General features: G+C 48.1%; 1 protein-coding gene across 3 annotated transcripts in view; it reads right to left on the reverse strand.

The window, feature by feature from the left end:
- Window positions 1–13,806, reverse strand: part of CHD5 (chromodomain helicase DNA binding protein 5) — an 85,546-nt gene extending 71,740 nt beyond the window's left edge. For all 3 annotated transcript variants that reach the window (XM_030537500.1, XM_030537499.1, XM_030537501.1), the window contains exons 1-2: window positions 13,725–13,806; window positions 2,500–2,630 (exon numbers count right to left, since the gene is read on the reverse strand). In XM_030537500.1, coding sequence (XP_030393360.1) covers window positions 2,500–2,630; window positions 13,725–13,791 — 198 coding nt within the window. In that variant the 5' untranslated portion in view covers window positions 13,792–13,806. The remainder of the gene's footprint in view (window positions 1–2,499; window positions 2,631–13,724) is intronic.
- Between the last annotated feature and the right edge of the window lie 513 nt (window positions 13,807–14,319).

Consider the following 14,319-nt stretch of genomic DNA (forward strand, 5'->3'; position numbering starts at 1 on the left):
CCAGCTCAATATCTGATATGCAAAGTGTGGGGTACAGGATTCATAATGTGAAGCGTGAGATTATTCACTGCCTGTCACACACAACTCACAGGATTAAGGACCAGCAATAACATTTATCAGACATATTTCCAGCATTAAAAAGAACATATTAGAATAAACAGATTTTCAAAACATTGGGGAATAGAAATAGGAAAGTTTTAGAACAGTGATTAATGCCCTTGTCTTTCATTATATCATAGTCACGTAACAAAACATCACATTTGGTGACAGGATCTGCAATCACGGCACAACACCCAGGGGTACGAATGTAGTAGGCAAGCTTTAAAATGTAATCATCCTTGCAAATGATCAGCTAGGAAGGAAAGTCTCTCTCCTTCCATCCTGTGTGTCTTCTCACTAATTAGCAGTTGTTTGGGCCGTTCTCTCTCTTTGCAATCCACCCTCAAAGTGAAAACCTTTAAGACTCAAGAAAAACTAGACTACTGGCAGAAATAGATAGATCAGTGTTTGCCCAAATTAGTACCCGTCTCCAGCTGTGCCTACTTCTGTAGAAAGATTTAGCTTCCAAATGAGAAATTAACTAACCACACCAGGCAGAGCTAATTAAACGCAGACTAATCTGCTGCCCCTTGAATTCAAAGTGCAGGGCTTGGGATTTAGAACGCTAAAGTACAAACTGTGGTCCCCGGGACCCGGCAGGGTAGAGAGCCCTCTCCACACTCCTTACAACAAAGCATTTGGAGGGGCGAGCAGCGAGCACTGAGTTTTGGGAGGAGGAAGGGAGGCCAGAAGAAGGCTTCCTGCTCTACACGGCTCTGGCCAGAATCTCCCCAGATCCATTCAGAGGGCCAGGCCCAGTACACTCTGGATGCTTGGCACTGCTTCAGCAATGTCAGGCAGACAGAACCCCAGCTTAACGGGCTACTCAATCCAGGTTTGACAAGCAACTTTGCATCGCCAGAGCAGGGGAAGTAGCAAGCATGCCCTGATGACTCTTGCCCTCCCAGTGGCATGAGCACAAAGCGCAGCCAAGAAAGAGTTTATAAAATGATTCCGTTTTACATTATTTTCTTTGAAAAAACATTAGGTTACAACCTTGGCTCCTCCCCTCGCCCACCTTCCCCACCTCCACAGTTCTCTGCATGAGAAACCCTTAGCACAACTCTCTCTGAGCCATACAGCTTCCTCCATCCAACATGCTCCGTGCTCTGCCACGGGCCTCATTTAGGACAGTGCCCAGACCAAGCAGCCACATGAGGAGCATGCAAACATGGCCTTGGAAAACCACCAACTCACACCTTTGCCCCTGCTGCTAAACTATTCCAGAGAGAGCGGTGACCCCATTACTGCTGCAGTGCCCAACACCCAGCGTCTCCCCAGAAATCACACCAGGGAGAACACACCGGGCTGGTCCCATTCCAAAGCCAACCTCTTACCCAGTGACTGAACACGCGAAGAAGGGTCCCTCCAAACTAGCCAGAGTCGATTTAACTCTTCTTACGGATATTTTCAGAACTCAATCTCTGGATTTCCCCACTTTCATTCTTTACTCCCTGGACACCCATATTGTGTTTGTTTCTCCCTTTGGTCAGATGAATTGTCCCAGCCATTTAGACAGACAAAGCCCATCCATGTCTCGGAACCAAAACCCACAAATTTGAACCTAGCATCTTCATGTTGTGGAAGTTATTTAAGCAAAGGAGGGGTTACAGCAGCCACCAACCCACCTCCGTGCATCTACAGAGCTCAACCCCTACAACAGCTAGCAAGGAGGATTCTGGGTAATTATATGCAAAGGACCACCCCCCGCATTCAGACACATGCAGAACTAGTGGAGACCAGGTGAAGGAAGAGGCAACATTTGTAATCTCAGTTTTCAAGCTTGGGCATGTAAGTTAGAGTGTTTAAATCCACACCGGAGACTCCAGCACTAAGCATCCTTATAATCACTGAGTCTGACCTCCTGCCTAACACAGGCCAGAGAGCATCACCCACTAATGAATCCTTAATAAATAATAATACTCAAACCTTCACATTCCAAAGCCCGCTCCAAACACTGGCTAATTAACTGTCACAGCCTCTCGGAAGTAGGTAAGTACCATTCGCATTTCACCAGCGGGGCCATTCAGGTAGAGAAGTTAAGTGATTCACCCCAGGCCATAGTGAGTTGCTGTCAGAGCCAGCATATGAATTACACAGGACCTTGCTCCAGCCCTGTGTGCCAGTTCACTATATTGCTCAGCCTCTCCAGGCACTCACGGGAGTGACCGCCAATCTGCAGGCTCAGCTGTGGCATCACCCAAGTCTGAGAAATGGGCCCCCCGTCCCACATCAAACTAATTCCCCTTAGTAAAATACCTAGCTCTTATCTAGGCCTTTTCCATGCCTAGACCTCCGACTGCTCCACAAGGGAGACCACCAGCATTATCCCAAGCACACAACCCATACACAGAGGCCAACAGCTGCCTGCCAGCCTCATTCAACAGTGGGAGATGTTACCTCTTTCTTCCGTCTCTTGACTTTGGAAGTCTTGTTTTCTTTCAGCTTTTTGGATTTCTTTTTCTTCTGCGCAGTTACTTGCTCCTCTGGATAAAATTCCTCCAGCCCTTCCAGCACTCCATCCTCCTCTTCTGGAGACGACACAAAGGGGGAGGAAAGGGAGAAGTTACACAGCCAGGTTCATAGACACACACAAAGTACAGGAACTGTGTTTGATCCCATGGGAGAGCCTTGGCCAAGTAGCTCCATCAGCCCATGGGATACAAGGACATGTGGCCTCGCTCAAGTTTCTGTTTATTGTCTGACTCACGTCCAGCTGTTAACCGAGCTGCCCCATGTTATGCTTTGTCTGCACTGGCAACTGAACAACAAAACTTTTGTCTTTCACCCCAAAAGACAAACGTTTTGCAGACAAGAAGAACCAGTGGGAACAGCGCTTTATCGGCAGGAGCGCTCACTAATCCCACGCGGTGGGGGTGGAAGGTTTTGTCGCAGGAGAGCCAATAAACAGCGGCTACACAGTGTACTGTAGACATAGCCTTACGCTAGCATTACTTGCCTCTCAGGCCAGCACTTAACTAGCTGCTAATGCCTCTTGGAGACCCTTGACAGACGAGTCTCAGTCAATCGAAGCATCAGCCCCCATTTCCAGCTTCACGTGCCCAGTTGTGTACATGCTGCTGCCCGATTCACTCGTGCAAACAGCTGTCTGTGCTCATGTAACTGGTGTGCAAACTCAAGTGGAACGCACTGCAGACACCAAATCAGAGGATGGGGTTAAAAACTAATTCCCAAACTGTTTCTCCTGTGTTTCTCTTCCAGTGGTTAGTAATTATCACAATTATCCTTCCTATCACGTATGAAAACGGTCACTTTGTATGAAAACAGTCCTTTTGTATTCATATTCGTATGAAAACAGTCACTTTGTTTCCACGGACACCCCCTACCCCTGCTGCACACTACTCCCACCAGAAATCAGTTTGTGACACTTTGGGGATGACTGTGATGGCACAGAGCAGAGGCAAAGAGCTGCTCTGTGGAATCTGCAAAGTGCTGGTGTCTTTAAATGCCGGAAATGCAAAGCTTCCAAATGGCCGGTCAGCTCCCAACTGGTTGTTTGGGAAATAGCTAACAGTACGGTATCACTACAGGTAGAAGACAGGCAGAACAAACAGCGGCACTAGGTACTGATATTTAAATCTGGATTAAATAATGGGATCTGGAAAGTCAGTTTGCAGCCAGAGATAAATGTTTGTACTTTAGGGGAAGCAAATGGGTTTTTTACCTAGCAGCCCAGTGTGCTAGCTGGAAATCAGGGATGAAGGGATTTTTGAGTGGGCCAAGTTAAGAGTAAACACAAAATAAGAGAACTAATTTTTAGTGCAGTTATCTGTTCTGATCTGAATCAATCTGCTATGGCACATTGCCACACATTAGCCCAGGACCAGCATATCACGTACCATGGCCAGCCTCTGTCTCTCTCACCAGCCAGTCTGCTGCAGTGTGAGTGATTCCTAGGAAGCTGCTCTGCTTCTACTGTGCTGCACTAGAGGCGACACAACAGCGAGGCAGGTACTCTGCTCTCCTTCATTTCACAGGGAATTAGCATTGCTCAGCCATAGACATGTCTTAAGTCACAGGTATTTGGCAATACTATTTGGCAGTAACTGATACCTTAAATTTTGTCACAATGCAGGTTCTGATGGATGCTAGGTCATAAACTGGGGCCCAATCTTGCAAAAACTTACTACAAGCCATAATGCTTCCACCAGGAGCAGGCCAGCGGGTGCTGGAATGGCATTCAGCGCTAAGCTGATAGGAAGTGTTTGCAGGACCTGAGTCCCAGGTTTATGGCTACAGCACTTTGAAACTGAAACGATTTGTTCTAGTCAAGCACACAGCATGCACACAGCTCTTCAGTGGAGGACAATGGCGGGCTGTTTAGGGTCAAAATTTGGGCTTGGTAAATTGATCAGGGTTGGGATCATTCCCACAAAACCTAGAATTAACAGCAATATCTTCATTGTTTCATCTAGGTGTCAGTGCAAAGAGTTCTCTCTTGGATGCATCACTGTGGATACTGCCAGTGGGATGAGCCCACGCACAGAGCCTAGGACCTCATCTGCAGCCTGCTGTACAACTGGTTTGGCCATGAGAAGAACAGCTTTGGTGTTCAAAAAAGTGCACTGCTATCATTTAGCAGCCCTGGTGGGGTATTCAACAGGAAAGCTGTTTGGATGGTGGCGCAGCGTCAGAGGCAGATCGTGCAAAGAGGTCTCTAGTCTCTGACACTAATCTCCCTTTGCATCACCAGAGACATATACCAGGCCAGTTTTCCAGCAGGATGCCAGCCCCCAGCAAGCAGTCAAGCATTGCTCCAGCATTCAACACAATGCAGTGGGAGGGGGCAGTTTCTGTTTGCTCTTACAGCAGAGCCACTAGAAACCAGCTCCCAGAGGACTGGAGCACAGTGACGCACCTTTTACAGCAGGATAGGTGAGTTTCAGTGCAGCACAAAGTGCAGACTCCAGCTCTGGCTAGAAACATCCACTCCGAGAGAAGTCCTTATGGGATTTACTGCAGGGGTCCAGAATGTGACACGAACTACACGTGACATGCCACTGGCCAGGCTTGCTCCACAGTCCAAACTGGGTGAGAGTCTAGCTACTGAACAAACAGGATTCGGTTTTCAAAGGGCCCTCTCTGTCTCAATGATCTGAGGGGTTACTGGCAAGACAGAGAAAACACAGGGAGGGAGATTCCAGGGAGATTAAAGGGGGCAAAGAATCATTTGCGGCTTTCAGTAATAAATGTATTGTCTGGCGGACAGAACAAGGGGTTGGGAGCAAGGAACTCGTGGGTTCTCATCCAGACTCCCTACATGGCCTTGGGGCAAGTCACTGACTTCACTGCCTCAGCTTTCCCATCTGCAAAATGAAGCTAAGGACACTTGCTCTCTCCCTCCCAAGGGAGCTCGTGAGGGCTGACGTTTGGAAAAGGCTTGGAAGACACAGGGGGCAGAGTATTACGTTACTGCACGGAGGGGCTGGGGCTGGGCTCCACATCATGCAGCACCAAAGCAGAAGGATCATCTCTTCTTCTCTGCAGATGCCCAGGCCATGAAGCCCCTACCACTGGCCTGCTCAGAAGTAAAGAGAGGCGTCTGGACACCCCTGATATGCTGCCTGCCATTGCTGATGTAGGCTTCTAGGTAATGAGGACACATTAGGCTTTTTATTGTTTACTGTTTACCTTTTGAAATAGATCCTGTTAAAATGGATTCAATTAAATCAAAGAAAAGAGAGAAAACAAGTCTCTCTTCTGAGCGCCTTCCTCCCCATCTACTTCTGGCTGCATATTCCTACTCCTTTCCAGCACTAAAGGCAGTAGTGGAGAGGCTGTGGAGCAGCTGGGTGCTGCAATGACCCTGCACACCCTCCGGATGGCCCCGCTGACTCCTGAACAGACACAGAGCTGCCTGCACCGAAGTAAAGTGAAGAGTCAGCTCAAAGCATGCTGGCTCTACTGCTTTCATCCATCTGCTGCATCCCCACCAAGGCAAAGAAGCTCGGCACTAATTGCAATGTACCCTTTTATTTGCCTGTCATCATTATCTTCCAAAACTTGACATTCTTACTAATGAGCCTTGGCATTTTGTCAAATTGTTGCATTTCCTTAAGATCCAGTTCTGTGTTGTACTCTTCTGTTTTCTTTTTGAATTTCTAAACTTATTCAGTAATAATACTCCAATCTCATTAGACTGGACAGATTTTGTGTTCAACTTCAAAACACAGCAGTTTAGACTTTGCCAAAACCAGCAGCTTAGCTCCATCTCAGTGAAATGTATTAGACAAGTGATAGAACCATGCACTGCAAGCAACACACTTCCCACTAAAAAGCACCAGATCAGAGTTCTTGGCCTCTCTATCAGGTGCATGAGGCTCTATATAAAAGCCATTCAGCATTGTTTGATTTTATTCACAACACCTCAGAGAAAAAACAATCTTTTTTGGGGCAGGGAAGGAGGCTTTGTATCCCAATACAGATGTAGCAGTGATGGGATTCAGCCCCACGGACCCGAGTCTCACCATGGGAGAACAGAGCCCTTTGCTTTGAAAAGAAGTTTTAAAGACTTAAGAATTTTCATTATGGAGCTGGAGCCCAGGACTCCATCTGCAACGAGAAACATCCTGGCCTATTTGGTGCTTTTCTCACAGCTGTCTGTGCTCTGAGTCAGTCACTGCAAGATGCAGTTTAATATTGAGTGTTGGTTCCTAGTGATCAAGATGTCAAAGGGTGGGGAACGAGTCCAGGCAAAGATACCCTTGCTCTTCAGTGCCCATACCTGTTATACACATAGCAAGCGAGGCATATAGCTGCCTCCCCACCCCTTCTGCTTCTGCTGAATGCAGAGTTATCCCAAAAGAACCCCAAATGCTTTGCAGACTGTGCCTACAGGGACCTGTTCCCCCACATCTGGAATAGCCATTCTGCTGTTCAGGGGGATAACTTCTCCAGCTGGAACTCTACCTCAGGGAGACGGAAGGCAATCTTCCCAAACTGACGTTTGGCCAGGACACTGCATTTAACACCCTTATGCTGACACAAAACGTGATGGGATCTTAGATGAGCACAAGCAGTCAAGACTGTTGGTTTCCCATCTCATCTCAGCCTTTAGCAGTGGTGTAGTCCCTAGCTCTGTACTGGGGCACTGGTTCAATACAGACGTAGCAGGAAGCTAAGCTACCTACTTAAACACCAGCACCATTTCCTGCAACATTTGGTGTTTTCCCCTGGTTTTACATCTGTCATCCAAGTACTGACCAAACCCAACCACGCTCAGCTTACAAGAGATAGACTACCTCAGGCTTTGAGTGTAACTATTCGTGAGCTTCTGGAGACCTTGCCCAGGTGCACAGAGACTGAGCAAATGCAGCCAGGGTTAATGGCTTTGGAAGACAGAGATATCTTGTGCCGCATATGAACAACCTGGACAGACGGTTGGAAGGAACCAAAAGCTACCTGTGAAGCCCGAAGGTGAGCAACCCCTCATCTGCAAGAGTTGTATTAATTGAACTTTTCCTAGCTCTTCTGTGGGACGCCCATTCCACTCCAGGGAAATGGAAACTGAAGCCACTGGCCGCTTTTGAAGACGGTGGTGGTAGCTTCCCAACTACAAAATGAGGATAACAATGCTTTGGAGAGATGTTAGAGCTACCAATAAGAAGCACAGTAACAGTGCTAAGTGTGGTCACTTTCATTAAATCCAACCAGGAGATTGAGGCATTTGGGCAGAATCTTGTTTTGCTCAGTAACTGAGACCAATGTACACCAAGTTTATGTTTCAAGTCAACCCTTTCACTCCACACTCCTGTTCCCACGCACAGCAGCTCACCCACACGACTCTCACAGATATGAAAGCTCCAGCCCAAAAGGTACCGCTCAGTAAAAAACAGAATCTCCAAGGACATCCAGTGACTCTGCTGAGCACACGGAGAAATCGCAAGGCAGATTCCGCTGCATGTGATGAAGAGAGTTCGATTCTTAAGCTTAAAGGCAAGATTGTGAACAACAGCCTGTCAACGTTGAACCAGAGTAAAGAAGCTGAGAGCAGCTGTGGAAGGTCAGAGGAAAAACACCTTTCATGCCCTGCCTACCTGCTTTTCAGTGGATTTAAACTCTCTCCAGCATTAGTAAGTCCAGAATTCATGTATTTCAGCATTCAAGTTTCTCTCTCTCACACACAATCGACCCCTCACCCAAAAAAAAAAACATGTTCAAGCAAAACAAACATCTGGTGCTGTGATAGAAGCACCCTGCAGAGACTTCACCCCTGACAATCCCTCTGGTTACATGCATTTGTTTTGTTTCTAGGGAAAGACTATCCACTCCCTTGCTGGCAGACCATCTCTGTAGTAGAGGAGAAGCTTCCTTGTTTCTATGAGCTCTTCCTCCTGCACGGCTTGTGCGAGAATGCTTGGCCCTGATTTTGCTGGGGTATTTTTAACTGAATGGAATGGAAAGATAAAACACTGACCAGGTCACTCTCATTAGTCCAAAAGACGCAGAGGCATCTGCTACAATCACAGTCACTTGCTGGAAGCTGCAGCGTTGGAGGCCGAACTGGACCAGCTCAGCTTCTCTCAGAAAATGACAGCTCCAGTCAAAGGTCTGGGCAGAGCATAAGCCAGGCAGCTGCAGATGAAGACAAGGGACGGAGCCTACATGGGGAACAAATCTTTGATAATGGCTCTTCAGACAAGCAGGGAAAATTATAACACGATCCAGTGGCTAGAAGTTGAAGCGAGACACATTCAGACTGGATATGAGCTGTACATTTTAACAGTGAGGGCAATTAACCACTGGAACAATTGATCAAGGGTCCTGGCGGATTCTCCATCACTGACCGTTTTTAAAATCAAGAAGGGATGTTTTTCTGAAAGATCTGCTCTAGGGATTATTGCTGGGGAAGTTCTCTGGCTGGTGCTATCCAGGAAGTCAGACTAGATGATCACGATGGTCCTTTCTGGCCTTGGAATCTATGGAGCTATGAAATTTGTGAAAGGGAAGCCAGGAATTCCCACTAGTTAGAAACACTGCTGTTTTAGCTGAATGGCTATAGATGCTAAACTGTTCAGATGTTTCATGGGGGCCAGTGGTACAATGTGACTTCAGGTCCAAACATGCGTTTTGAGCTATTCTCCCTTTCAAGGCTTTCAGAAGAAGTGACAATCCTCATTCTTTTCCCAGCTCCCAGACACACTGAGGAGCTGAAAGCCAGTCCCTCAGGGTTGGATTTTAAATCCAACAACCCTACAGCATCTGCATTAATGGGTTCCAATTTTATTAGAGAAGGGGAACAATTATTTAGCCAGCGACTGACTGAGAAAATTTAATTAAACTTTCTTTGCAGGGGGAAATAAAACTCTTCAAAGGTTAACAATGGTTTTCAGTGAAATTCATGCTCGTGAAAGTTGCTGCATTAGCAGCCCTGGACACTGAAGTCCTTTGCTTATCCTTTGACAGCTACAACCTGGTCAGCATGCCATCTTCTAGGAACCAGACAGAGATTCGCCAACTCCTGTGCAGACAGGACAAGAGCCACACGTCCGAATGAGCAATTCAGCACGGCTGAGAAACAGGCCAGAGAGAGATTGCTGAACTCTAACCACCAGCTGTCACGTAGAAAGAACACAAGGGCAATCCTTGTGAAGACCTGTGTTAACTGAAGGACCAAGGGGCCAGTCCCAGCTCTGCAGATGTGTTATGGAGAGGTGACAGCTACAGTCCTATAATAAGGCTCATTTGTCCCCCTTGCGAACCTAATAACAAAATATCCTCATGCTTTCTAATTCTTGGTACACATCTCACTGAGACCTAAACAACGTCCTGAGCATTGTGATTAAACTGAACAAACTGACACTAAAAGACACTGGAGAAAAGATGATGGGAACGGAGAGTATTTGTCACTGACCTCTAAGCCAGCCTGTCCATCACCCCTGACCTATCCCTGACCTCTGAGCCCACTTCTCAAAGTGAACAGAAACTCCAAGACGTGGTACTCCTCTTCCTGCTCTCCTCACCAAAACACCCTCACAGGAAACAGGCTGTTATAACCCAGGTACCCCGGCCTGCACAAAACACCCTGGTCTGAGGGAGATACAAGTGCTGACGCCAAGTCAATACTAATTCAAACAGCACTAACTCAGATGTGATACCAACTGCTTTTCAAGATGGAGAATCTTACAGCGTGAGAAACAACTTAACGTTTTCTCTGCTGGAAACTTTATATTTGTTCTTTCTTCATGTTTTCCATAACTTTAAAGCAGAGTTATCTCCATCAAAAGCGCATGTTTTGTAATCAGAGTATGGAAAACATGCTAATTTGCAAATTTTAAACACCTCCAAACAAAGAACAATTAGTACATGTAATTCTGCATATAGAGATTATTGGTAACTGAAATGAAAAATCAGGAAGAGAGAGGATGCAATGGTGATAGATTTTGCAGGTGAATTTGAGATGCACTAGTATCCTTAACAGGAAACAGCTGGACACAAGTTATTTTATTGAGGTCATGTTAATCTACCACACTCCCATCTCTCTCCAGCACATGCAAACTCACACTCACTCATTTCCATGGCTCTATTGTGGGCCTTGATTATCTCTCTGATTGCACTTCAGTCAGGTGCATTAAGAGTAAAAACCAGAGGGATCTTAATAATCTCCTCCAGAGTCATTTCTGGGAAGAAAGAAGAATAGAACCATTCTTGACACTAATGGGGAGGCATCCAGCTGCAGACATTAAGAATTTTTCATGCTTTGGAAAATTAAGGACAGGATGGAGATGAATAGCTGTGCAGCTTGTAAAGATGGGTGTTTCACTCCTTCCCTCATGTTTTAAATATGTTTGATGGGCTTTTGGAATCTCAATCCCTTATGGATGACAGTCCACATGATATTGGTACCAGGTACCCTTATTACTGCCTCACCACAAGGGCTACTGGATTTTTGGGCTTGTCAGAAGTAGCATTATCAAACCCCTATTTTTCAGGAACTCTGACTCACTCCTGTACCATTGCTCTCCACTAAATGGAGCTCAGGAGAGAATTTATTTTAGCAATGTAAGAAAATGAGAGGCGCTGTTTGGACCAAATTAACTATGGGTAGAATTCACCCTTGTGCAACAGTCAGCACAGTGAGATTTAAGTGCCACATAGCCCTGGTGCTGATTCCCTGCAGAATGGTACATTTGGCCCCGTTGGCATAAGCAGGTACAACTCCCTTGGCTTGTATGGATTTTTAGCAACTTGTGCTAGCACCAATTGGGCCAAAGTGGCTGCTTTAACAGCTGCTATAGGCATTTTTTAATTTTTGCATATAGTTTTGGTTTGCAAAATATCAGCCTCTATGTACAAGCAGCAACTTTTTTCTTTAAAAACCCCAAAAACTGAAAACAAAGAACTACACAAACAGGAGTTGCTGCTGGAGACCTTCACACAGAGTTAGCAAGGAAATTACGTACAGTTCTGCAGGAGGATGTCACATATTAGGAATTCCCAGGAATAAATATTTGGCTACTTTGGGCGATGGGCACTTTCTGTGCCCCCCGTGGCCGGAGGAGCTGCCTTCCTCCCTCCCCGATCCATGGCCAGTGGAGCTGCTCCCCCCCCCCACCTTCCATGGCCAGAGGAGCTGCCTCTCCCCACTGCAGCCCCAACGGTGGAGCTGGTTCTCCCTCTGCAGCCTCGGAGGAGCTTTTGTCTCCTGTCCCAGTTCAGGTCCACAGGAGCTTGCTCTCCCAGCCCCAGGCCCAGAGGAGTTCTGTGCCCCTGACATGTGGGCACCTGAGCCTCTGCTTGCCCCCCGCCCCTTCAGCACGCCCTGACATCAAGTACAGTCTCTAGCCAATAGCAGGACAAATTACTACTATATTTATTTATGTCACAATTAAGGAAAACCATCTCTCGGTGCTCACCTATCAGTCTTACAATTAATAAGCCTCCCTGTATAAGTTAAGCCTTTATCTAAGTATTTCCCTGCTCTCCTCTCATGACAAATGCTGTGTGATCTCTGTTCCATTGAGAGCACTGACATGTGGCTGTCAAATTCTACCTTAGACATAACTGGTACAGCCCAATACTTTCTACCAGGATGCACCTGAAATGTCTGCTAGCCCAGCAGCTGCTTTCTATCTGCAACATACTCAGCACTTCTGTCAGCTCAGCAGGTAGGTTTCAAATGTGCCAGGTAAAGCAATCAGGAAATCTGCAATCTGGTTTAGGCTTCATTGAAATGAGTCTGTTTGCCTTAATAATGCCTCAGGATAGTCCCCAAGATATAGACAAACCTCAAGAAAAGCAAAGGGAAGTAAAAGTGATACAAGAATCATCAGTGGAGAGAATGAGGGAGGTAAACCTACAAAGGTTGGGAAAGAGAAGACCAAGGGAGGCACATGACTCATCATCCCTTCCAGGTAACTCTGCAAATGTAAGGAAAAGATTTTTCACACGCTCCGAAGGTGGTAGGTCAAGGCGCAGTGCCTGACACTTAAGAGGGAAAAGTTTAGACTCAGCACCAGGCAAATATTCAGAGCAACTAGGCAGAGAAAGGAAACGTCCAAGGAAAAAGGTCTCTAGGTACAGGTCACCACAGATGTCAAAGAATGGGGCCAAAAAGTCTTTAGTATGGAAGATGTGGAGATGGAATCCTGCATAAAACGGGAATCAGGCCAGACAAATCCTTGTCACACCCCACCAGAATTCTACAAATGGCTATTTGCCCAGGGTACAAAGCCACATACATTCTGGAAAAGCATATGCTGCTCCAGCCATCACTCTGCTTAGCTCTAAAAAGTGGTGTCAGTTCCTCTCCAGCACAAAAAGAACCAGTACAGTAAGTAAGGGAAAATTAAAAACCACTCCAATTTTCTCTTTTGCCTGAGGTTTCAGCTAGTTAATTTAGGCCTTCAGCTACTCTCACCAGGCAGGGATGTTAGGCATTTAGGGAAGAGAAGTTGAAGTTACAGAAAGGAACTAAGGGCCAGATCTTCAAAGGGGCTGTTGATTGTGAATAGACCTGTGGCTCAGCACCTCTGAAAATCCACCTCTAGAGCTTTTCACCCTTATTTCATCAATGATGTTATCTCCCCCTGCAAGTGGTGGGCCTCCTGGGCAGCGGTGCAAAAAGAAGTAGAGGGGAAGGGGGACCCCGCTTTCCTGGCAGGACTCTGGGGTGCAGGGGTGTTAATCCCCACACCACAGCACGCTCGGAAGGAGGGTTAGTCCCATTATTTGGGCACTTGCCCAGCGCCGGGGCTACAGGTGAGGCTCAGAAAGTACCTGCCCATGGAGCCTCATCTCCTGCCTGGCTCCCTCCTTCTGAGGGCTACACATACCACATTCGGGAGCTGGCCTGGCAGAAGCACAGGCTAACAAGGACCCCTCTCACCCCCAGCCCTGAGGTCCCTGCAGCCTGCCCCCCCACACTTCACCGTAGATCCCTGGGGCTGGCACCCTCACCCCACCCTGCCCCCCCGGGGTGCGGTCCCCAGGATCTGCCACCCCCTGGCCAGGAGAGGACCTAGCCCCTTGCCTCCCTGCAGAAGCTGAATGGGCAGCAGCCAGCCTCCGCCTCCGGTGCCCATCACCGCAGCATCTCCCCAGACGGCGGCCAAGCCCTGTGTCTGCCCGTGCCAGAGGAGCCCCGCCAGCGGGCACCCCCCTACCTGACAGCTCCTCCTCCTTCTCCATCTCGTCCCGCGGCTCCCCCTCGGCCCCCGCCGGGCCCCGCATGCTCCCACCTGCCGGGCGCGGGCTGGGGCTGCGCGGCGCAGGGTGAGGCTGCTCCGCGCGAAGATGGCTGCGGCGGCCCTGGGTGGGTTTTTTTAAGGAGCAATCTCCCTCCTCCTCCTCCCCCGGCCGCTCTCTCCTCCCTCCCCGCTCCAGCCCCAACCCCCCCAGCCTGCAGCGAGCGCAGGAGGGAGACACACACACACCAAACTGGAATTACATATGCCCAGATTGTGACGTCCAGTCTGGTTACCCTGGCAACCGCATCCCATCGTTTTGGCACCAGGCCTTAGCGGGGGTGCCTGGGGGTGGCCAGGCCGGGCGCTCCCTGCTGAGAAGGGGCAGGGGCGGAGGAAAAGCAGGAGAAATAGCGGGCTTTGCAAGCGCCCACACCCAGGGCTGCTTTCAGGGGACCCGCGGTCCCAGTCTGGAGGGGCAGTGCTGAGACGCAGGGCTTTGTCTGATACAGCCACCGGTTACCCCCACCTGTGCCCGTTTTTCACACTTGCTGTCCGCTCACCCTATGCTGCT

The sequence above is a fragment of the Gopherus evgoodei genome, chromosome 18 (genome assembly GCF_007399415.2).
Source record: "Gopherus evgoodei ecotype Sinaloan lineage chromosome 18, rGopEvg1_v1.p, whole genome shotgun sequence".
Lineage (NCBI taxonomy): Eukaryota > Metazoa > Chordata > Testudines > Testudinidae > Gopherus > Gopherus evgoodei.